Raw genomic sequence first — 24,889 nt, 5'->3', positions numbered from 1 at the left:
TGTGTGTGTGTGTGTGTGTGTGTGTGTGTGTGTGTGTGTGTGTGTGTTCGTGCGCGCACATACATACACACACACACACACACACACACATACACATAACTAAAAGTGAAATAATTTTTTAAAACAATAGGGCAAGGCAGTGGTGGCACACCCCTTTAATCTCAGCACTTAGGAGGCAGAGGCAGTTGGATCTCTGTGAGTTTAAGGACAGCCTGTTCTACAAAGTGAGTTCCAAGATAGCCAGGGCTGTTACAGAGAAACCCTGTCTCAAAACAAACAAACAAACAAACAAAACAAAACAAAACAAAACAAAAAAAACAAGGGGCCAGCAAGACAGTTCAGCAGGGAAAGGTACTTGCTACCAAAGCTGCCAACCTGAGTTACTCCCAGTAGAGGAGAGAGAAAAGTGAGTCCCACAAACTGTTCTCTAATCTCCCTGTGTCAGCCATAACATCTGCACGTAACTGAGTGTATGTTCACATATACAAATAAGTAGTTAAATGTAATAAAAATGAAGACATGAAATGTTAAGACCTCACCTTGAATAGGTAAAAATAAACTTGTTTGGTATCTGCATCTTCTTCTTTGTGGACGCAGGTAAAGAGGTACTCCACATCCAACACAATTCCCAGGAGTCTGTTCATTTCCTCCTCCGATACATTCTCCAAATGGGAAACATGAGCAGCTTAAGGTGAGGCCAAAAGAAGAGGTGGAAGAAGTCAAGAGAGAGTCACAAACATCACCCACAGTAAAACAGAAGGTTATACCTAGCATGCTGGCCCTTGCCTGTAATCCCAACCCTTGCCAAGATGACACAGGTGGAAGACAAATACATCAAGGCAAGCAACTACCAAGCAAGATCCCAAACACAGAAACATAGAGCAGCGGGGCCATCATGACAGTTCAGTAGGTGAACATGCTTGCCATACAAGCCTGACGACCCAAGTTCAATTCCCACCGTGGAAGAAAAGAACAGATTCCTAAAAGTTGTCCTCTGACCTCCTCACATGTGCCCTGGGATGTTCACACCCACTCTCACATGCAAATACACACACACACACACACACACACACACACTAATTAGTAGCCAAGCATTGTGGCTTACAGTGAGCTGGCTCAGTGGGTAAAGTATTTACTGCCAAAGATTGACATGCTCAGTTCAATCTCCTTGTTTCACACTGTAGGATAGAAACAACTCCACATAGTTGTCTTCACAGGCACACGGTAGTGCACACACATATACACACATGTACACAAACACAAGCATTCCTTGTAATCCCACGTGAATATATCTAGTGGACACACCTGAGTTCACAAGGATCAATGCTGCATCTTTGCATTATCAAATTGAAAAGGGAGTGATTGGCTGGGCATAGTGGACACCTGCCATCCCAGCACTCAGGAGACTAAGGCAGGAGAACTGAGAGTGTAGGAAGAGCCTGGGTTAGGACAACAGATAACAGTACATATGTATGAAAATGCCATAATGAATCCCATTACTTGCATGCTAAGTTAAAATTATTGAAAAAAAAAAAAAGTCTTTGGTGCTCCTGTGTCTGAGGTTTGCTGCTGCTGTGGATAGAATAGGCTCTGTTTCCCAGGCTGGCGCCTTGTAACGACCTTACATCACCACAGATCACACACTGAGATCCAATGTCTCAGGTTAATCACTGGAGATTTGCATGCTGATATTTACTAATTTTTATCTTCTTTTTTGGGTGAGGTTGTTTTATTTGTTTAAGACATGATCTCACTACGTAGCCCTCACTAGCCTAGAATTCACTACATAGACCAGGCTGGCTCACAACTCTGAGAGATCTGTCTGCCTCTGCTTCCACCTTTGCCTGGTATGGGGGTGGGGGTGGGGGTGGAGAGTTGCCAAGTTTTAGTAATAAGAAAATATTTAAGATCCACTCTCTTGGCAATTTTCAAGCACACATTACATAAAGAACCACTTTTTCTTTGAGATTTAAAATTATTTATTTGTTTGTTTATGTGTGTATGTTTGCCTGGATATATGTATACACATATACCAAATACCTGCTTGTTATACAAGGAGTCCAGGTCAGCACCCTGGCACTAGGATTAACACAATGATGATCTGAGAACTGAGCCTGAGTCCTCTACCAGAGCAGTAAGTACTCATACTGGCTGAGCAATGTCTCTAGCCCCAAGAACCATGTCTTTAAAAGGATGTTTTCTTAGGATTGGTGTGTTTTTGTGCAGCCCTTGCTTAGCATTGAAGAGTCCTTGAGTTCAATCCTGAGCAGTCATGCAAACAAAAACAAAAATGAGTTTTAAAAATAACTGAAAAATTACTGTTTATATTTAAAAGTCTTCTTTAGAAAAGATGAAAAGGGCTGAAGAATTAGCTCAGCAGTTAAAAGCACTGGTTGATCTTCCAGGACCCAGGTTCAATTTAAAGCACCCACATGAAGGTTCACAACCAACTGTTATTCTAGTTCCAGGGGATGTGATGTCCTCTTCTGGCCTCTACAAGCACCAGGCACGCCTGTGGTACACAGACATATAAGGCAAAACATTTATGCATGTAAAATAATAAATAAAACTGAAAAGGGTTTTTTAAAGGTTAAGGTGGGTTTTTTGTTTGTTTGTTTGTTTGTTTCAGTAATTAGTGGTTCTTTAGAGCTTAATAAAAGTTGCTTATCAGTAAACAGTTTTGCCTTGCAGTTAAAGGTAGGCAACCTGGGTACTGGCATGAGCAGGGGATGACTGAATGCTTGGAGTCCAGAGATTAAGTTTATTATGGCCAGCTCTGGCAAACAGCCTCAAAGAATGAGAAGTGTGTTTTAAATGTGAAATGTTCCCTCACCCCCGTTGATGTGCTTGAACACTTGCAAACCAAAACAAACCCTTCTTCACCTTAGCCACTTTGAAAGATATCAGAGCAAGGAGAGAGCAGCTCAGACAAGTGATCTTAGGGTCTCGGGGAGATGTGTTTGTTTGAGCAATGCCGCATTTAGACTACCACGGGAACAGAGGGCCGTCTGGAACTTAAGAAAATGCAGTGCCTCTGGAATGTGACACAGAAGGAATGAATCTGGTGGCTGGTGGGGAGGATGGTGAGGACAGAGACAGGCCAGCTGTCATTTCAGGATGACTGTCATATTGTCTTAGAGTCCAATTTGCCTTGCTGGTGGTACCCTTACATTTTCGGGGTAGGGAGGCTGGGAGAAACTAGCTGGTGATGGGAATTTGTTGAGAGCAAAAAGCTGAGAAGCACACACCTATAAACCCAAGAGGCTTAGGCAGTAGAATGACGAGCACAAGGCCAGCTTGAGAGAGAGAAAAAAAAAAAAAAAAAAGTATTATTTCTGCAATTAACTGACAAAAATTTTAACCTAGTTATCTCCAAAATGAGGTCTGTCCCTCCAAAGGCTTCCAAATGACCTCAAGGAAGATCCTACAATAAAATAAATAAAATAAAATAAAATAAAATAAAATAATAAAATAATAAAATAAAATAAAAAAATAAAATAAAATTTTAAGTAACCTCACATTGTTCTACTTAAATGAAATCTAATTCTGAGTATATTGTCAAGAGTGTTATGGCCGCATACTATAGTCAAATATAAAATAAAAATGTCAAACTGTACTTACACAATTTTAAATTTAGTTTTAGGTTATTTTGGTGGGGGGGTGAGGGGTGAGAGGGAAGCACAGAGCTTCCCTGTGTAGCACTAGCTGTACTGGAATCTAGCTCTGAAGATTAGGCTCAAACTCACAGAAATCTGCCTGTCTCTGCCTCCTGAGTGCTGGGAGTAGGTTCCTGTCACGACACCCAACCTTTCTTTCTTTCTTTCTTTTTTTTTTTTTTTTTTGAGACAGTCTCATTCTGTAGACCAGGCTGGCCTCAAACTCACAGAGATCTGAGTGCCTCTAACTCCCAAGTGCTGGGATTAAAGGTGTGTACCCAGTTTGAACATTAACTTTTCTGTTTATAAACATTTGTAAATTGACACTGATGTAAACTATGCATAGTCCTAGAAATAACGGAAATTTAAGCAGTTCCTTTTCCAGGCTGCTGTTTGGCTTGCTTGCTTGAGACAGAGTCCTACTTATGTAGGCTTGGCTGTCCTAAAACTTGCTTTATAGACCAGGCTGGCCTACTGGCCTCAGACTTGTGGCAGTTCTGCCTCTGTGTCCCAAGTGCAGGAATTACAAGCATGCACCTTGATGCCCAGGTACCCTTCTGTTCTTGTATTTTCGGGGTTTATTTTCCCCTTTGACAGTGTCTCCATGTGTGCTTCATTGTCCTGGCTGGCTTCAACTCTATAATCCTGCCAACTCCCAGCTCCTGCCAAGCCTGACTGGGATGTGCTATTTTTAAGGTTTGATGACTGTTCCCTAACCCTTCAAGAATTTTTCGTCCATACAATGTAGAAATAATGTGAGAGAATATCCTGTCTTCCCCCCCCAACCCTCCCTACACACACTGCCCTTATCTGGGCTCATTCTCATAGCAGATCATGCTGTGAATAGTAATGGTTGCTGGTGTTCTGTTGCATTGATTAGATGCCTTAGGTGACGTCCATTACTTTCCACAAGATACTGCCCTCTCTAGTACTGCCAATTCCTCGGCTTGCTTTTTGAGGATGCTGGTCCTTTCCTACTGCCTTAAAATAATTCAGGTACAAAATAGATCCATACTTATCACCCTGCACAAAACTGAAGTCCAAGTGGATCAAAGACCTCAACATAAAACCAGTCACATTAAATTGGCTAGAAAAAAAAGTGGGGAATACCCTAGAACTCATTGGTACAGAAGACAACTTCCTGAACAGAACACCAACAGCACAGGCTCTAAGAGCAACAATGAATAAATGGGACCTCATGAAATTGAAAAGCTTCTGTAAAGCAAAGGACACCGTCATCAAAACAACGCAGCTGCCTACAGATTGGGAAAGAATCTTCACCAACCCTTTATCTGACAGAGGACTCATATCCAGTATATATAAAGAACTAAACAAGCCGAAAAGCAGCAAACCAAGTAATCCACTTAAAAAATGGGGAACAGAGCTAAAGAGAGAATTCTCTGTAGAGGAATATCGAATGGCAGAGAAGCACTTAAAGAAATGCTCAACCTCATTAGCCATTAGGGAAATGCAAATCAAAACAACCCTGAGATTTCATCTTACACCCATCAGAATGGCCAAGATCAAAAACTCAAGTGACAACACAGGCTGGAGAGGTTGTGGAGAAAGGGGAACGCTTCTCCACCGCTGGTGGGAATGTAAACTTGTACAACCACTCTGGAAATCAATCTGGCGCTTTCTCAGACAACTAGGAATAGCCCTTCCTCAAGATCCAGCCATACCACTCCTAGGCATATACCCAAAAGAGGCTCAAGTACACAATAAGGACATTTGCTCAACCATGTTTGTAACAGCTTTATTTGTAATAGCCAGAAGCTAGAAACAGCCCACATGCCCCTCAACTGAAGAATGGATGCAGAAACTGTGGTACATCTATAAAATGGAGTATTACTCAGCAATGAAAAATAAGGAAATCATGAAATTTGCAGGTAAATGGTGGGATCTGGAAAGGATCATCCTGAGTGAGTTGTCCCAGAAGCAAAAAGACACACACGGTATATACTCACTCATATAAACATACAACATAGAATAAACCCACTAAAATCTGTACATCTAAACAAACTAAGCAAAAGAGAGGACCCTAACTAAAATGTTCAATCCCCATCCTGAAAGGCAAAGAGGATGGACATCAGAAGAAAAAGAAAACAGGAAACAACCTAAGAACCTGCTACAGAGGGCCTCTGAAAGCCAGAAGAAGACAGGAAACAACCTAGGAACCTGCCACAGAGGGCCTCTGAAAGCCTCTGCCGTGCAGACTGTCAAAGCAGATGCTGAGCCTGATGGCCAACTGACAGGCAGAGTGAATGGAATTTTATGTAAGAAGTGGGAAATCGTAAGAGCTGGAGAGGACAGGAACTCCACAAGGAGAGCAACAGAACAAGAAAATTTGAACACAGGGAACTTCCCAGAGACTCATACTCCAACCAAGGACTATTCTATGGAGATAACCTAGAACCCTGACAATGCAGCCACTTCTGATGAGAACTGATAGACTAAGATCAGAAAGAAGGAGAGGAGGACCTCCCCTATCAGTGGACTTGAGGAGGGGCATGCATGCAGAAAGGGGGAGAGGGTGAGACCGGGAGGGAAGGTGGGAAGGGCTTATGGGGGGAATACAAAATGAATAAAGTGTAATTAATAAAAGTTAAATAAAAAATTAAAAAAAAATTCAGGTACTAATGGTCTATCTGTTTTATGCTGTGCAGAGGCTTACAGAGTTTGTGAGGGCCTGTGTTTGGCTGAATAGATTTAGCAGTATTGAACTTTTAAACTGGAGGGTGGAGCGATGTCTCTGGTGTTAAGAGCCCTGGCTACTCTTCCAAAGGACCTAGGTTTACTTGCTTGAACTAATATGGCAACTCACAACTGTTTGTTATTCCAGTCTAGGGTGCTGGGGTGGTATTCTGACACCTTCTTCTTGTCTCCATAGGCACTCCATGGATATGATATACATTCACACATTCAAGCAAAAAATTCATGTGATTTAATAAATGATAAATAAGTGAATACTTTTTTACATAATATTTTATTATTTTGGAATTTCACATCATGCACCCTAATTACACTCACTTCCCAGTCGTCCCACGTTCATCCCCTGATCCTGGTGACCCACCCCTCCAAAAAATAAAGAAGGAAAAAATATTAAATTATTTTAAAAGAATGTAAAAGCCAGGCACTGGGGCACACCTGTAATCCCAGCACTCTGGGAAGCAGAGGCAGGTGGATATCTGTGAGCTTGAGGCCAGCCTAGTCTATAAAGCAATTCCAGGAGAGCTAAAGCTACAAAGAGAAACCCTGTCTTGAAACAAACAAACAAACAAACAAACAAGAAATAAAAAGAAATTCAAAGCCGGGTGGGATGGTGCATGCCTTTAATCCCAGGATCCAAGAAACAGAGGCAGGGGTTTTCTGTGAGTTCCAGGCCAGTATGATCTACAAAATGAGGTCCAAGACAGCCAGGGCTGTTACACAGAAAAACTCTGTCTCAACATACAAAAAGCAAAGAAGAAGGGAAAGAAGGAAGAAGAAAGAAAGAAGGAAGGAAGGAAGGAAGGAAGGAAGGAAGGAAGGAAGGAAGGAAATTTAAAATTATTGTTTAGAATATCAACTCTGTAGCTTGGCATTTCTCTTAGGCCTTTTAACAATATGTCGTAAAAGAACCAAGAGATGAGAGAAATGAATCTCCCTGAGCACTTTGTTCTTTCTGGAGAAAGCTCTCACTGTGTAGCCTTGGCTAGTGTAGAACTTGCTATATAAACTTGGCTGGCCTCAAATCCACAGAGGCCGTCTGCCTCTGCCTCCTGAGTGCTAAACTAAAGGCGTTTGTCACTAACCACCCTGGCACTTTAATGAGTATGTTTTCAATTTTTAAAGTATGCCACTGTGAAAATGACAGTATCACTTTTTTAAAAGGGTGAGAAACTGTTTCAAGCTTAAGAAAACTAAAATTACAGGACAACTATATATGCAATTCTGGATTGGATGTTTAAAGGAAAGAAAAATATGTTCTCAAGGGCATTTTTAGGTTAGCTAAGAAAATAAGACACACGCACTAATGTTAACCTTACTGCACTGCGAACTGAACAGAGACTACATAAAGGTATTGTCTTCATTAGGGTTTCTATTGCTGTGATGAAACATGACAAAAAGCAACGTGGAGAAGAAAGGGTTTATTTTAGCTCACACTTCCGCTACGTTTACACTTACACTACACAGGTATACTCCAGCACTGAAGGACGTCAGGACAGGAACTCAAGCAGGGCAGGAACCCCTGCATCAGCAGAGGCCATGGAAAGGTGCTGCTTCCTGGCTTGCTCCCCACGGCTTGCATACCCCAGGGTTGGCTAGGCAATAAAATGTTCCCCCAGCCAACACTAATTTAAAAAATTCCCTACGGCTGGATCTTATTTTCTCAGTTGAAGTTACCCCCTTTAAAATAATGCTAGCTTGGGTGAAGTCGACATAAAACTAATAAAACTATCCAGCACAAGCCGGGAATGGTGGCAAAATTTAAATGCTCAGTGGTGCATGCTTGTAATCCCAGTACTCTCGGAGGCAGAGGCAGGTGGGTCTCTGTGAGTTTGAGGCCAGCCTGGTCTACAAAGCAAGTCCAGGACAGCCAAGGCTACACAGAGAAATGTTGTCTCGAAAGAAAAAAAGAAATCTATCCAACACAGAAATTTTATAATTGTATATGAGTGTGTGTGTGTGTGTGTGTGTGTGTGTGTGTATGACTATAAATATTAAAACAAATAACAAGGCAAATAAAACAAAATGTTACCAACAAGTAATACCTGGAGGAAGAGCACATGAAATATTATTCCACACTGTTTTCGTGACTTTACAATTTTAAAGTTTCGATATTTAGAGCACTGAAGAGATGGCTCCGCAGTGAAGAGCACTTCAGCTGCTCTTTTAGGCGATCTAGACTCAGTTCCCAGCACCTACATCACGGCTCACAACCACCTGAACTCTCGTTCCAGGGGACCTGGTGTAGTCGTCTCACCCCCTTAGGAACCACGTGCACATGATACACATGTACATAAAATTAAAAATTTAAAGTTATTTCCAGTTGGGTGTGATGGGACACACCTTTAAGTCCAGCACTGGAGAGGTAGAAGCAGGAGATTTCTGTGAGTTTGAAGCCATCCTGAGCTACACAAGGAGATCCTGTCCCAAAAAGAAAAACAAAGAATAAAGTTATTTCTACATAAGTTGCATTTTTTTGTTTGGTAATTTTGACATCAATTTTCTTCTCCTGCTTTGTTTTCCTTTGTACTGGATTACAACAGTGCACCACATCCAGCCTGTTAATTTTAATACATCTGAACTCAATGTCAAATCTATTGGCCCCTGCTTTAATTCAAACAGTCTTCCAAAAGCCTGTTACAAAATATGGATATAATTACCTGGGATACAGGAGGCTGAAACAGGAGAAATCATGAGTTTAAGCCCAGCCTATGTTACAAACTGAGACTGCTCCCGCAAACTTGAATAATAATAATTACTCAAGGTTGGCTGCAGCTTAAGCCCCAGAAAGGTTGCCCTCCTGGAAGTCACATGCCCCAGTGCCCACTGTGTGCACCGTGTGGAGTGAAGTGGAGAGAAAAAGCACCTGAGGTCAGGGGAAATGGACATCTCTCTAGAAGAGTGTGCCTTGGCCCCTTCTCAACGCTACGTCACATTACAAACAACGGAGAGCCATGAGGGACTGGCTGTGTGCCTGCTTCTGAGAATCACAGTACAGCTGCTGCCTTGCAGGAGACCCATAGCTCATGGTCACTGTGTGCTGTGATGTTCTACTGACGAAGTATACTTACTTGTATTTCTTGTATTTCTCAAGGCTGGCCTGCCAATTCTTCTGAGGCCTGTTGACCTAGAAGCAAATGTGTCCCTGTTCCTTTGTACCACAAACAAACATAAAAGTGTCTACATGATTTGGAAGCAGCACAAATTATTTTGTTGTGATCAGTGTTGGGTTTTTTTGTTTTTGTTTTTTGGAGGGGTTGTTTATTTGTTTGTTTGTTTTGAAAAGGGGTCTCTGGCTGGTCTAGAACTTAATAAAAGGCCCAGATGGATATGAACTCACCTACACCTACCTGTCTCTGCCTCCTGAGTACTGAGATTAAAGTCATGGGTCACCACATAGCCTACACATCAGGTTTTTTTTTTTCTTTTGCTAGAAGACATAAAACTAATGCCTGCAGTTTCCAAACTTTAGAAAATTGACACCTGCAGTGATAACTGTCAGTATACTAATGGGCAACAGGGTGATCATTTGAAGATTGTTTTTTCAGAGACAGTCCCTGTTCCCATTCCTTGAACACTTGAGCTGCCATGGGCTACATCTGAGCAGGGGTTCTAGGCTATCTCCATACATGGTCCTTGGATGGAGTGTCAGTCTCAGAAAAGACCCCTGTGCCCAGATTTTTTGGTTCTGTTGTTCTCCTTGTGGAGCTCTGGCTCTTTGATCACTTACCCCGAGAGGGGAGCACCCTTAACAGGCCACAGAGGAAGACAATGCAGCCAGTTCTGATGAGGCCTGATAGACTAAGGTCAGATGGGGAGGAAGACCTCCTCTATCAGTGGACTGGGGGAGGAGCATAGGAGAAGAAGAGGGAGAGAGGGTGAAACTGGAAGGGAACTAGGGCAGGGGATACAGCTGGAATACAAAGTGAATAAATTGTAATTAATAAAAAAATAAATTTAATAAAAAATTTAAAAAGGAAAAAATGTTTCTCTTGCATAATCTCAAATTTTGAAATGGAGAAAAGGAAAAAAAAAGGAAGTCTAAGAGTCAGAGCCCATTACAAGATTGTGGTACTTAAAAACCCATGGGAACTAACTTTCAAATTTAAATGTTCCCACAACTGCATTGAAAATGTTAAAAAAGAAGTAGTGTGGTGAGCAGTCTTGTGGCTCGAATAATTGTGGGGCACAGCAGGTTCAGGCAGGCCAGGCCAACCTAAGCAATATAAGACCCTGTTCTAAAATAAAACAAAACAGCAAAAAGCAAAGGAACAACAAACCAACAATCAAACATCAAGATACAGGAGAAGCTAAAAATATGTTCTAAACTGCAAGCCTTTAAACGTCAGCCATCAATCACAGTTCAGAAAATAAACAGGTGCATATTTGTGACTATCCACAGGGAAGCACCACATCCAGCAGACCTCTTAGAACACTTCCTCCACAAGTTTTAGGGTTAGGCCTGGGAGGGCAAGAGTTCTCTGGCAGAAAATACAAGAAAGGCATGGGGTGTGGGTAAAGCTGGGGAAATGGGAGACACGAGGCAGCCTTCAGGAAAAGCCCTGTGCAGAAGGACAAGCAAGTCAAGTTTCCTGATCCAACCAGTGACCCTGAGACGCTGCAACATCCGTGCTGGCTGGACTCACTTCCAGCGCAGCTGAAACTCAAAGGTGACTGGTACACTTTTAATCCCTGAATTTGGAAGGAATTGGGAAGACCCAAAGTTCAAGGCCACCCAGCCTTACATGAGACCCCATCTCAAATGAACAAAAGATTTTATGATGTTTTATTTTTCAAAGATAAAAAGCTCCTTCCCCCCAACCAGAGTCTGTCATTTCAGTAGTAGGAGATGAAGCAAGAAAATCATGATTACAAAACAAAACTTTAGAAGCTAAGTCTACTTTCCTTAAAAAAAGAGATTAAAAAGATGAACATTTCTGGCTATTAAGAATAAAGGTGCTATGAACATAGCTGAGCAAACGTCCTTGTTAAGTGGTGGAGCACCTTTTGGATATATGCCCACAGGAGGTCTATCTGGGTCTTAAGATAACACTATTTTCAATTTTCTGAGAATTTGTGGTACATTTACACAATGGAATAGTACTCAGCTATTAAAAACAAGGAAACCATGGAGCTAGAAAACTCATTCTGAGGGATATAACCCAGAACCAGAAAGACATGCATGGTATATACTCACTTATAAACAGATATTAGCCATATAATATAGGATAACTAACTATACTAAAATCCACAGACCTAACCTAAAGAAGCTAAATAACAAGAGGACCTTAGGGAGGATGCTAAATTCTCAATCAGAAAGGCAAACAAGATAGATACTGGAAGTGGTAGAAGAGAGTGAACAGGACGGGAGCCTACCATAGAGGTCATGTGAAAGGCTCCATCCAACAAGGGATTGAAGTAGATGCTGAGACTCACAGCCAAGCTTTGGGCAGAGCTCAGGAAGTCTTGTGGAAGAAGGTGGGGATAGAAGGACCCAGAGCGGACAGGAGCTCCACAAGGAGACCAACAAAGCCTAAAATTCTGGACCCAGGGGGAACTGCAGAGACTGATGAATCAAGCAAGGACCATGCATGGAGAAGACCTACAACCCCTGCTCAGATGTAGCCCACAGGCAGCTCAGTCTCCATGAGGGTTCCCTAGTAAGGCGAGCAGGGGCTGCCTCTGACATAAACTCAGTTGCCTGATCTTTGATCACTTCCCCCTGGCTGGGCGGCCTTGCCAACCAGAGGAAGAGGATTGAGACAGTCCTGATAGGCAAGGGTCAGATGGTAGGAGAGAAGGACTCCCCCCCTTTCAGTGGACTGGGGGAAGGAGAACAGGAGGAGGAGGGAGGGAGGGTGGGACTAGAAGATGAGGGAGGGGGCTACAATAAGGATATAAAGTGAATAAATTGTAAAAAAATAAAGATAAAAAGATGAACATAATTTACAACAGTAAAAATGTCTAAAGCTGATGACATTAAGTGGTTGAAAAGAGGAAAAAAAAACAAGTAAAAATGACCCTCATCAAATTAAGCATGTGGTGGCACATACTTGTAATCTCAGAACTCAGGAAGCGAAAACCTCGTGTCCCAGAGACCCTAGCTCAAAGAAAAAAAAAAAGCAAAGTAGTTCTGGAGTGGTGGCACACACCTGCAATTCCAGTACTCTGGGGGCAGAGGTAGGCAGGACTCTGTAAATTCAGGCCAGTTGGACCTACAAAGTGTGACTATGTCTCCAAAAAAACAAAACAAAAAAGCAAAGTTGCTGATATAATGTTCTTGTGGAATGTATACAATTTACGCTTGTTCATTCAAAGGCTGATTTCTCTCCCTCACTATCTGGTTTCAATCCCGACATTGCATTGTGATGTTTATTCTAAGCATCACCTGTCTCAAATTTGTGTAAACATGCCATCATTGTTCTCTGTATTGTGAATAAAACAATAGGCCAGTGCTGAGCAATGGAGAGAATAGGGTGAGACATTCTGGTCCAGAGGAGAAGAGAAGGAAGCAAGGGGAAAGAGTCAGGAAGGAGAGATCAGAAGGAGAGGACCTGGAACCAACAGGAGAGATGAACCGGACCTAAGATACGACTAAAAAGCAAGTATAATGTGGGAAATCTGAATGGGAGGAAACCACGTGAGCTTGGAGGTTTAAGATGGAGTTTTAAGATGGAATAACTATTGCCCAGCACTGTGCTTTAGGTTAATTAATTAAATCCTAGCCTCAGCTGGTTTAGGAATAACCACTGTTTAACTAAAAGATGAATCAATAATAAATATTAATGATCAACAACACAAAGTAAACAATGGTGTTCCTAGGGAAGAACACTAAGGTTGATGTCTGCCCTCCACATCCATGTACACACACACAACAGCAGAAAATTGCGGCTGCACTTGGTCACATGGTGTATCTCTTGCTTTCTGGCTTCTGTGTAAATGCACAGCCCTCAATGATGTACGTTTTGTTTAGTCAGGACGGAGTCTCATCGTGGAGCTCTGATAGCCTGGAATTCATTCTGTGGACCAGGCTGGTCTCAAACCCCCCGAGATGCAGTTGCCTCTGCCCATGTGAGTGCTGGCAACAAAGTATGTACTCCCATCCCCAGCACCACCTTCCTTATGTATGCCAAAAAAAAAAAAAAAGGAAGGTGGTGCATTCAGCCTTTTTCCATGGATATTATTTCTCAGTGAACTTGAAGCTCACTGTGTTGGCTAGCTTGGGATCTGCCTGTCTCTACCAATAACACAAGGGTTACAGGCATAGGTGGCCATGTGTGGGACCTGCAAGCTTGAACTCAGTTCAACAATAGCGAATGCACTTATCTGCTGAGCTATCTTCTCAGCCCCCAAAATAATTATTTCCTAACTCCCAATAGAATGTTCTTCCTGTCTGAGAAGATATTCTGTTTCCGAAGATGCAGACGGGTCCACATAATGAAAGTCCACAGATCCAGCTGGAGACCTATGTCATGGGAGGGAACCCGTATCTAATGCTACCTGGAGCTCCTAGAACCAGAGACCTAGGATAGAACCAAACACCCCCAGGAAAAAAAAAAAAAAAGAAGTCAATAAAATGATTCCTAATAATAGTAGACCCGAGCCTAGCATAATCATCATCAGAGAGGCTTCATACAACTACTGCTGGGAACAGATGCAGACACCCACAGCCAAACATCAGGCAGAGCTCTGGGAATTCTTCAGAATCGGGGATGAAAGGATTGTAGGAGGCAGAGGGGTCAAATCCACAGAATCTACTAACCTGGGCTCACCGGGGCTCACAGAGACTGAACCCACAGCCGGGGCCTGCGTGGGTCTGACCTAGGCCCACTGTACAGGCTACAGCCGTGTAGCCTGCTGTTCTTGTGAGCTCCTAACACGTGTTTGCCTCACCCAGCTTTGATATAAAGGTGTGTGCCTAGACTTTTTGTTATGCTTTGTTTTCTTGATATAATTGGTTATGCTGTGTTTGGTTGATGTCCTTGGGAGGCCTGCCTTTTTCTGGAGGGAAATGGAGGAGGAGTGGATCTGGGGAAAAGAGAAAGTAGGGGGAGGGACTGGGAGGAGAGGAGGGAGGGAAAACTGCAGTCAGGATGTAATATATGAGAGAAGAATAAATATAAACAAACAAACCAAGGAAAACATCATGAACTGACTCTATGCATTGTTGTCGTTAACTGCTCAGAAGTGGCTCACGAGGTACTTCAGCATTCAGGCTTACATAGTTCCTAACAGAATTCCCTAGTACACAACAACTGTTAATGATCATTAAGTTGGTGACGGGTCCAAGGTAGTTTGTTAAACTAGCTGATGTATATTGGTACCTTTCTATGACTGTTTTTTTTAAGCAGGAAAGGGGGAATATAGTGTACTCAGTCTCACAAACCAGTGTTCTAGATCGCAGGCAAATGAATTAACTAGCATTCCAGCAAGAGTCCCAGGAGTTCTTGAAAATGTACAGACATTTCCATTTAAGAAAGCTGTCTAGGAACAGGGAGTGATGGTGGATTCCCAGTTCAATGGCATTCAGAAAGCTGAAGCAGGAGGATCACACCTCTGGCCTCAGAGATAACCTATTTTTGACAAAAAAGAATAATCAAAAAAGTTTAGACTTAAAAAAAGTTTAGACTTTCCTTGACAGCAGTGGTTCTCAACTGTGGACCGATGACCTTTGCACAGGATCACACACATATCAAATACCCTGCATCTCAGATATTTCCATCATGGTTCATAACAGTGGCAAAATTACAGTCATGACATAGCAACAAAATAGTTTTATGGTTGGGGTCACCACAACATGAGGAACTATATTAAAGGGTTACAAGCATCAGGAAGGTTGAGGACCATTGGTTTACAGTGCTCTATTTTCTAAACTCATCAAATGGGGACATGCTCAGAAAAGCCACGGTATAGCTGCCCTGACTTTGGGAAGAACCACTTTTTCAACATTCCAACAACATACAGCACTAACTGAACTCAGTAGGTTACAGAAAAGAAAGAGAGTACATGGAAATAGGAGGCAGATGTATCTGGGGAGTTGGGAGGAGTCAGAGGAAGAGCTGAGGTTGAATATGCTCAAAATAAAAACAAAAAATATGCTCAAAATATGTATACACGTAAAAAAATAGTCAGTGAACAAATAAAATATACCTAAATATTTTATAAAATTCATTTATCTTAATCTCTGGATATGTCTTAATTTATGCACAGGTTTAATTTCAGTGGTGAATTTGCAAGTATGAAGGACATAGAGCTGTACACACTGCTGAGGTGTAGCTCAGTGGCATAGCACTTACCTAACTTATACGATGACCTCACCTAGATTCCTAGCACCGAACACCAAAACAAAACAACACTAAAATAAAAATAATTACATACTTGTTTCCATTCTTCACTCTGTAGTGAAAAATAAGGGTATCTGCTGCCCACACTTGTTCAGAAACATAAAAGGAGACAAAGACAGCTGGATTTTGTCACTTGCACCACTGGTTCCGTGCATAGAACCAGACAATTCCCAGCTGGGAAAGAAAAAAGATCTTTGTATTTTTAGTGGTAACTGATTTGCAATAATAGGATTTCTCAGTCAATATGGGTACAGCTCAGCCCAGGCGTAGATTTCTTGAACTCCACTATTAACTGCATCATATTTCCCAGGTGACTCAGTTTGAAGGACACCCAGTCTATTACCTCACACAAGGGTTATAAAATTGGCTTATTGTAAGCTAAGATATCTCTGGAACTTTTGGAATCCTTCCTTTGCACTGCTTAAAAATACCACAGCCTTTAGCCTGGAACAAGATTTTTTTTTGTAATGAAAGCATTTTTCTGTTAATCATAGCTTAGGTTATCTTTGACACCAGTTCAATCAACACAATAATGCATTTAGTGTGTTGGTTTCTTCTGTGAGATCCAGGTGCTGTTTCCTTTTGGAGAGTGCTCCAGTCCAGCCACTTCCAGAGAAGATCACACCATTGTCTGTTCTTTTGCCTTGCAAGTACTGAAATGTCAATACTGAAACACTCTCTAGCAGATAACAAAAGAAAACATCCCTCTCAGCTTAAGAGTGGGTTGGCTTCAGAGGTGGGGCTACACCATTTGAGCCAACAGCAGACTGGAGAGAAAGTCAATGCCAAAAATACCATTCTTTTACAGTGCTAGGTCCTTGTCATAATAAGTCAGTCTTATTTGGCATGGGCAGACAAGTGTAATATGAGGGGCCTTTCCAACTGAAATACCACCTAAGAACAACAAGTTCCCCACTGAACTTGATCTGAAACAGAGTTTGCCCATATCTGTGATCCCAGCACTTAAGAAGTAAAGCACAACACCATGAAGCTGAGACCAGGTTGGCTATAAAGTGAAGCCTGAGAGGCAAGGAGTGTGCGTGCATGTAAGGAAAAGGCAGATAAATTATCTAGAGCTGAGGTCATAGTTCAGTGTCAAAGCATGCCTTTGTATGTGCAAAGCCCTGAGTTTCATCCTCAGTACCAAAAAGACATAGAAAAATGTTATCCTAAAACTAGTGATAGGGAAACTGGAGTGAGGCTCAGCCAGCTAAAAGCACTGGCTCTCTTGCACAATTGAACCTGGGTTCAAAACCCAACACCCACATGGCAGCTCAAAACCATTTGTAAACTCCAGTCCCAAAGGATCTAATGGCCTCTTTTGTCCTCCATAGGCTCCTGGACACACACGGTACAGAGACACAAACAAAAGAAACAAACATTGCCAGGCAAAGCAGCACACATCTTCACTCACAGCACCTGGGAGACACAGGTAGGTGGATCTCTAAGTTTGAGTCAAGCCTGGTCTATAGACAGAGCTCCATGACAGCCAGTGCTACCCAGAGAAACACTGTCTGGATTGATTAATTGATTGATTTTTAATAATTATTGAATAATTAATACTGTCATTGTAATTATTATTACACAAGTTTCAAATTTGGCATCAAAGCCGTATAGCACCTCCTCCACCAGGACAAATTAGGCATGTTACTCATTTATCTTACGGAGCAGAGCCATCATATTCCATCTCAATCTGATCCCTTCTGTGTGCCCCAGCTCTTATAACATGGTGAAAGAAACAGAGGAGAAGGCAGTGCAAACTGGTAGGGTTTGAGTCACCCATGAAGCACTTTCCAGGAGACTCTGAACCCTTGTCAATGACGTGGCACTCAAATCTGGTTTGCTGAGAATCCAGCAGTGTGACTGTCAGGCCCCTGTGGAATGTCTGCTGGTTGATTTGGGGAACTTACCAAGGGCATGGCTACAGCTTCGACAGGACTCTGTCAAACTGACGATTATCTGCTGGAGGTCTGCTCTCGGTGGAGTAGGCGAGGGGTTGGGGTTCTTCCAGCCGTTGCATTTACAGGACTCCTCTGCCTAGAGAAGGAGGGAGAGAGAGAGAGCTCTGTAATGGGCAGCCATACACGGTTTTACAGGAGAGCAATGCCCACTAATTAGCAGACAAGGTCTCACACACGCACTATGTAATTTATACACATGAAGGCTTACCATCCTGTCTGTGACAGGGAGGCCTTCGGGTAGTATCCTTAAACTGAATGATCCCTGTTACTCCTGAAAACCCTGTTTCCTCCCTAATGTCAGGTACCAGTGCTCTACTAGCCAAAACAGTAGGTTTCAACTGCAGTGAAAGACAATCTCAATAAATAAGGTGGACAGCTCCAGATCTGGCACCCTCATCTGCACTCTTCCAGATCCTGCACTCATGTGCACATACCCACACAAAGACACACACACACACACACACACACACACACACACACACAGAAAAAGACACACAAACACAGAGAAACACACAAATACACACACATACCACATATTTTTTTAAAATAATAATATGAAGAGGGACTGAAAAAAACCACTCAACCTTGAACCCTGGCCTCCACCAAGCACCCTAGATGTACTTCTACTAACCCTAGTCTCTGAGGACATGATGCCTGAAGGCCAGAACACATACCCTCTTCAGGACCACTCAAAACTACTGACCACATGACAATCTCTAATTCCATGATAGCACCACTGCAAACTGACATGCTCTAGCACTGTGACAGTTGACAGCTGCCATAGCAACAACAGGAAAGGCCAAGAGAGAGAGAGAGAGAGAGAGAGAGAGAGAGAGAGAGAAAGCAGAGGTTTTATTCTTTTTTAGGGTTTTTGTTTGTTTAGTTGGTTGGTTTGATGGTTAGTTGGTTGGTTGGCTTGGTTTGGTTTTTTGAGACGGCAGAGTATGAAGGAATGAATATTCTGTTTAAAGATATCAGCAAAAAGGTTATTGCAGCCACTGGGTTTTTTCCTGTTTTGCTCCAAGAGGGATGCTTGCTTGCTTTTTCTTTTCTTTTCTTTCTTTCTTTTGTTCTTTCTTTCCTCCTCCTTTTCCTATATTTTATTTCAAAAAAGTTCAGAGGATGACTGAGCAATTTGAAAAGTTGTGAGTGAATATTGGGGAGTCTGAGAAACAAAAATGGATGAAATGGAAAAACCAGAAGGGTCACACTATTCTCTCAGTTTTTAAAGTGTTGCAGAATTGGCTGTGCAACTAGAGATGTTATGGGTGAAGAAGGAAGCATCAGAAAAGCAAGTAACTCTGGAGAAAGGAGCACAAAAGGGTTTAGACCTGGTGACTGAAAGCAGGAGCTTCCAGAAAGAGAGACTGGGCTAGAAAGAAGATTGCCACCTTGCCCTGTGCCACACACTTTCAGTTTCAAGTCTCCAAAGCCCCAGGGCAGGACAGAAAGCTGGGAGGAGGAGGCCAAGCAGGGCAAAAGGGTTAAAGAGAACAGCCTGTTTTGAGGGAAAGGGTTACAGTCCAGCCAAGTGCAGCATCAGAGTAGTGGCCTGGGATTACAAAGTCACCCTCGGTTTTCCTACATGTCTGCTGATGGTGCTGACCATTGTTATGATGAGAAAACATGGCATCCAATAGAAATGAAAGATCTGAGGCATTTTAAAGAGGCTACTATTTCCTATAGAATGCATTCTCTCCTCTCTCTCTCTCTCTCTCTCTCTCTCTCTCTCTCTCTCTAAAGAAATATCAAATAACTGGGCTAACCAAAACAGAATTATTACCCAAGATTGGAAGAAATGGGGACAGCTGTGCTAGAGGCCGGTCAGCAGTTAAAATGGTTAATATGGTGGAGGGAAGAAGCTTCGAATACTGAAAAATGAGATAAAGCAAGGGGAAAAAATATTGTTAGACATCAATTGCTTGGTGAAGGGCAATATCCTGACCTACAAAAACAAATTTGATGATGCCATTATAGAACAATGTCGTTTGGCAGCTTTAAGAGTTTGAGACAAGGCTGAGATGCCCAGAAAAAGATCTACTTCATTTACTAAGATACTAGAAGGCTCTGGAGAAGCTTTCACAGATTTCTTGCAGAGGTTGGTTTCAGCTTTAAACAAACCCATGTCAGACCCTGATCCCAGACAGATGTTGATAGAGATCTTGGCACTTGAGAATGTGAATACTGACTGTAAGAGAGTAATTAGATTGTTAAAGGCATGAACATAACCAATTGACAAATAAGAGACAAAATTGATATTGGCTCTCATGAGCATAATGCCAATATCATAGAACAACCTATATCTAGAGCTCTCAGATATCAAAATATCTAGTGCTTTAATGTTGGCAAATTTAGCCACTGAAAAGAAATTGTTAGGCTAAAAGACTCAGAGCTCAAAACGGTAGAATTGGTATCATTGAAGAACATGGTACTTTCTGCCAAAGAAGCAAACAAGCCATTTCTGGGGGCAATGGACTACCTGGATTCCCCATTTGCAGACAGTGTGGTAAAGAGTGTCACTAAACTAATGAGTACAGGCAGGCCCAGAAGTAGTATCTTACCATCAGGAAACAAAGTGCCAGCTTGAGACCTCATGGCAAAAAAAAAAAAAAAAAAGTACAAGCTGTTTCCCTCTGGTCAGCCAGGAGGTAAAAAGCAGTCAGAGAAATGGCAACTAAGTATTGTTGATCTCATGCACACTGTGGAAGGCAGTGCTGCCTTAGTTTTGGCCACAGATAAACCTCGTAGCCTATCCCCCCAAATTCAATGTTACAAAATAACCACTGGTGTTTATGGTCCTTTACCTTCAGGGACAATAGGAATCTACTTGGGGAAAAGTGGATTAATATGCCAAGGATTCACTGTTCATCAGGTATTATAAATGGTAATTTCAAGGAAGAAATTAGAATTAGAGTATATGGTGAGGGGAGGTCAAATTAATACAGGGGTTAGAATTGCTCAGCGCTTACCATTTCCCAAGATTAAGGGCAAATCTGCTCTAGTAGAAAAAAACAGGGGGATTTGGGAGTACTGGAAAATGTGTGCTCTGACAAACAGTGGTTAACCATCAGAGACCAAAATTAAAACTGCAAGTGAATAATGTTGAAATAGAAGGTTTGGTGGATACGGAAGCTGATGTAACTATCATTTACCAAAATTCCTGGAATCAAGAATGGCCACTTCTAAAGGTTTATACACAGTTTATGGGAATTGGCAAGTTATCTCAAATAAAACAGTGTACAGCGGGTTAAATGTGTGGGTCAAGAAGAACAACCCAGGAAGTTGAGACCTTATGTGGCTGAGATACCCATAAATTATGGGGTAGGAATCTATTACAACAATGGAGAACTACAATTAATATTCCTGCAATCCCAAAGATAGCTCATGATAAGATTAGGGGAGAAATGTTAGATGCTCCTGGAGAAGATATCATCAATATGTGTCATCAAAAACAATCACAAGTTGTGCCCATTGTTCAAACAGAGCACATCACAAAGATTGAGTTTTCAAATTTAAAGGAGGGCACTGCTGAAATACCTACAGCCCTATCCCTAAAATGGTTGACTGAGAAGCCAGTGCGGGTAGGACAATGGCCCTTAACTAAGGAAAAATTGCAGGCATTTGAACAGCTACTGAACAGCATTTGAACAAGCGCAACTGGAGGCACAACATACAGAAGTCTAGAAGTTCATTCAGTTCCCTTGTGTTTGTTCCCCTGTGTTTGTTTTTTCTGAAATCAGAAAAATGGAAGAATGGTAAATAGAGTAATTCAACCAAGGCTCCTTTACAATCCCTTTACCTTCTTTTAATACCTAAGCCATGGCCTATGACAATAACTGATTTTTAAAAATTATGTTCTCATAATCCCTTTCCATAAGCATGATAGGAAAAGGTTTTCTCAGTACTTACTTTTAACAATAATGATCCAGTACAGAGATATCATTGGAAAGTACTTCCACAAGGCCTGTTAAATAGTCCAACTTTCTGTCAATATTTTGTGCAACAACTGTTACAAACAGTTCATAGACAATTTCTTCAATCATTTATTTATCATTATTTATCATTACATGGATGATATTTGTTGGGTGATTCTGAAGCAGAGACTTTGGAGAAAATTTTTAAGAAAAAATAATAATAATTCTGCATGCTGAGATTTACAGATTGCTCCTGAAAAAAAGTTACAGAGAGTAGATTCTACTAACTATTTGGGTTATTAAAAAAAAAAAGTCAACCAAAAAATTGGACCACAAAAGTGCAGATCTATAGAAATCAGTTGCAAACTCTTAATGATTTTCAAAAATTAACAAGAAATATTAATTGGCTACAGCCTACAATTAGATTAAGTACTCATGAGTAAAGGAGATTCAGACAGTCCAAGATGATTAACAGCTGAATCAGAAAGAGAGTTAACTCTGGTAGAACAGAGATTGCAAGATGCATATGTGGATCAAATTGATCCTAAACTTGTTGTATGTTTGGTTATTTTGCCTTCAACTCATTCTCCTACTGGGCTGATAGTATTATGGAATGGATTTTCTTAACACATGAGCAAAGTAAAAAATTACACAGAAAAGTTTTCTGAATTAATGATAAATGGTAGAAAAAGAGTACATCAATTGGCAGGAACAGACCCAGCCAAAACTGTAATGCCTCTTACTAATGCTGAGATTATTTCATAAGGGTAATCAATCGAGATTGCCAAAGAGCCAGCTGGTATGGAACAGAGGAAAACCAAAAATAAAAGACTATTCTGTTGGCACTAATTGCATAATCTTTTAGTTTTCGTTTTACTCTCCAAAACTTCTCTTAAGGTATTATCTCAAGATTTATTTATAACTCAAAATAGTATACACATATATATCTCAAAAAAGTATATACATATATATCTTCTGTTGTGATACTAATAATCATACAGAGTATAAACTAATTCTAGAAATAAGCTTTATTTAGCCTTCTGTACATGCTTTCAGGTTTACGTATGAAGCAAGTAACTAGGAAGAAAGTTTGTGTACCTAGGATGTACTTAATAGGTTATAGTTCTCCAACTTCTACCATTCCTACCAGTAACTTTTAAGTCTCCAAGAAGAAGTTGGGGCCCTGCAATGATGAATGAACCTGGATTGTGGTAATGCTAAGACTAGGCAAACCTGCTCCATGCCTCTTCCACTGACAGGCTCTGTGCAAACACTGGATATCTCTGGGTTGACTGCTATAGTCTACCGGGACAGGATTACCGCTAAGCTGATAGATATTACCCAAAGATCAGCTTTAGACTACAAACTGCCCAGGACCTTCAAACTGCTAGGTTCATAAAAGACTGACATAAACACTAATCAGAACTTTGAACTCAAATATACTTAAATCTAAGACTGCCAAATACAACCAGGCTGGACATTGTAGAAAGCTTAGCAGAAATAACTTCATTAATAGTTTTATTGTATTAGAGTTAAAATCTTTCCTTCTTATTAAAAAAAAAAAAAAAGGAGGATACAGATATAATACAGGAATAATAGGGAAAAAGGGTACATCACTGAATCTACTCAAATATAGAGCTGCTACTAGACAAAAAAAAATCATACATTGGTATAGATCTTTGTATATTGATATAAAATTAAGGTTATATTTTGGTATTTACCTACGTAATTTTGAAAATGCAATGTGAAATTCTAGTCCTTTTGAAAGCTACTATAAAAACTGCTTAGAATAATTGAGAAATGCAAATTAATAGTCAACCTTGTGATATTCTCAGATACTAGGTTTGTTAATTACAGAAATATATTTTCTGGGTTTAACAGATACTAAATATCTAGCAACAAGCAATCCAGATATACTAGAGATAGATAAGAGATCTTCAAAAATCTCAGGGATTTACAGAATATGGCATTTAAAGACATTTAATTAATTTATGGCTTTTTTGACAAAAAGACGTGTCAGTTCCTGGCAGCATCCCCTGTACTACGTCAAAGAGAATTACAGGCATCAGAGAATCTCCGTATAGAGTTTGCTTCAAATGTGGCAAAGCTGCAGAACAAAAAGCTACCCTTGCGTCAACTGTTGGCAGTATGCTGTCCAAACTGTAGACAACCAGGACACAAAGAAAGTCGACTGCCAAATTCTGCCAAATTAGTATTAACTTGGAATAATTAGGAAAAGATAGACAAGTCCTCCATAATTCCAGCTTCATAGAAAAATTTGTCAGATATTCTGGGCCAGTAGGCTGAAGAGGGCCAGTGTTGCAGAGGAATCTTGGATGACTGTCCAGGTGGCCAGCAGTCTCTGTCATTTCCATAGTTTTAGAAACTACTTGCTATGCACTTCCTTTTATTCAGATAATATTTATCCTTCTCACGTCTCTGATAGGGTTGAAGACTAAATAGTTATAATCTCATACTTAAGCTTAAGTTGTTTAGGATTTAAGAAAATATTTTAAGGTCTAAAAAGCTGTTTCTCTGTTGATAAATGCAAGTTAAAATAGAAAGTGACTTAGGTACAGTACTTTGGACTTATCAAGATAGGATATATGATAGAGTACTTTCTCCAAAGTCACCAAATACTAATGGAATAGACATTGTGAATGACAGTAAATAGTGTACTGATGTTACAGAAAGTCTTTTATTTAAACAAAAAAGGGGAAACTCCAACCCAATGAGGTCACCTACACCCAAGAAAACAGAGGCTACAGACAACTTCAAGACAGCAAAACCAAAAGAAAACAAGCACACAAACACACTATTACCACCAACTCCACAATAAACAAGACTACCAGTCTTTGGTCAGTAATATCTATCAACATCATTGGACTCAACTCTCCAATAAAAAGACACACGCAAACAGGATCCAACATGCTATTGCATTCAGGAAACACACCTCAGCAACAAAGATAAACAGTAAATTAGAGCAAAGAGCTGGGAAAAGGTTTTTCCAAGCAAACAGACCAGAAAAGCAAGCTGGAGCACCATCCTAATCTAAGAAAATAGATTTTCAATCAAAATTAATCAAAATAAATGATTCATTAATCAAACTTCATTCTCATCAAAGGAAAACTCCACCAAGAAGACATCACAATCCTCAACATTCATGCCCCAAATACAAAAGCATCACCCAGATGATAATGGGGAAAAGGGGTAGGGGCTATCTGGGCTTAATTGCATATACCTGACTCATCAGCTTCTCTGGAGACAGAGCAAGAGGGTTGTAAATTCCAGCTCACCAGAGCTGG

The 24,889-nt window shown here is 41.0% G+C and overlaps 1 protein-coding gene across 2 annotated transcripts in view; it reads right to left on the bottom strand.

Moving 5' to 3' along the window:
- The window catches only part of Kat2b (lysine acetyltransferase 2B), a 113,253-nt gene that overhangs the window by 49,947 nt on the left and 38,417 nt on the right, over positions 1-24,889 (bottom strand). For both annotated transcript variants that reach the window (XM_055614152.1, XM_055614157.1), the window contains exons 2-3: positions 17,620-17,746; positions 540-685 (exon numbers count right to left, since the gene is read on the bottom strand). In XM_055614152.1, coding sequence (XP_055470127.1) covers positions 540-685; positions 17,620-17,746 — 273 coding nt within the window. The remainder of the gene's footprint in view (positions 1-539; positions 686-17,619; positions 17,747-24,889) is intronic.

Source organism: Psammomys obesus, unplaced genomic scaffold (assembly GCF_907164565.1).
Source record: "Psammomys obesus unplaced genomic scaffold, mPsaObe1.curated_primary_1811, whole genome shotgun sequence".
In the NCBI taxonomy this organism is placed as follows: domain Eukaryota; kingdom Metazoa; phylum Chordata; class Mammalia; order Rodentia; family Muridae; genus Psammomys; species Psammomys obesus.
Note: the sequence above shows the minus strand (reverse complement) of the source record. Positions and strands in the feature narration are given on the sequence as shown.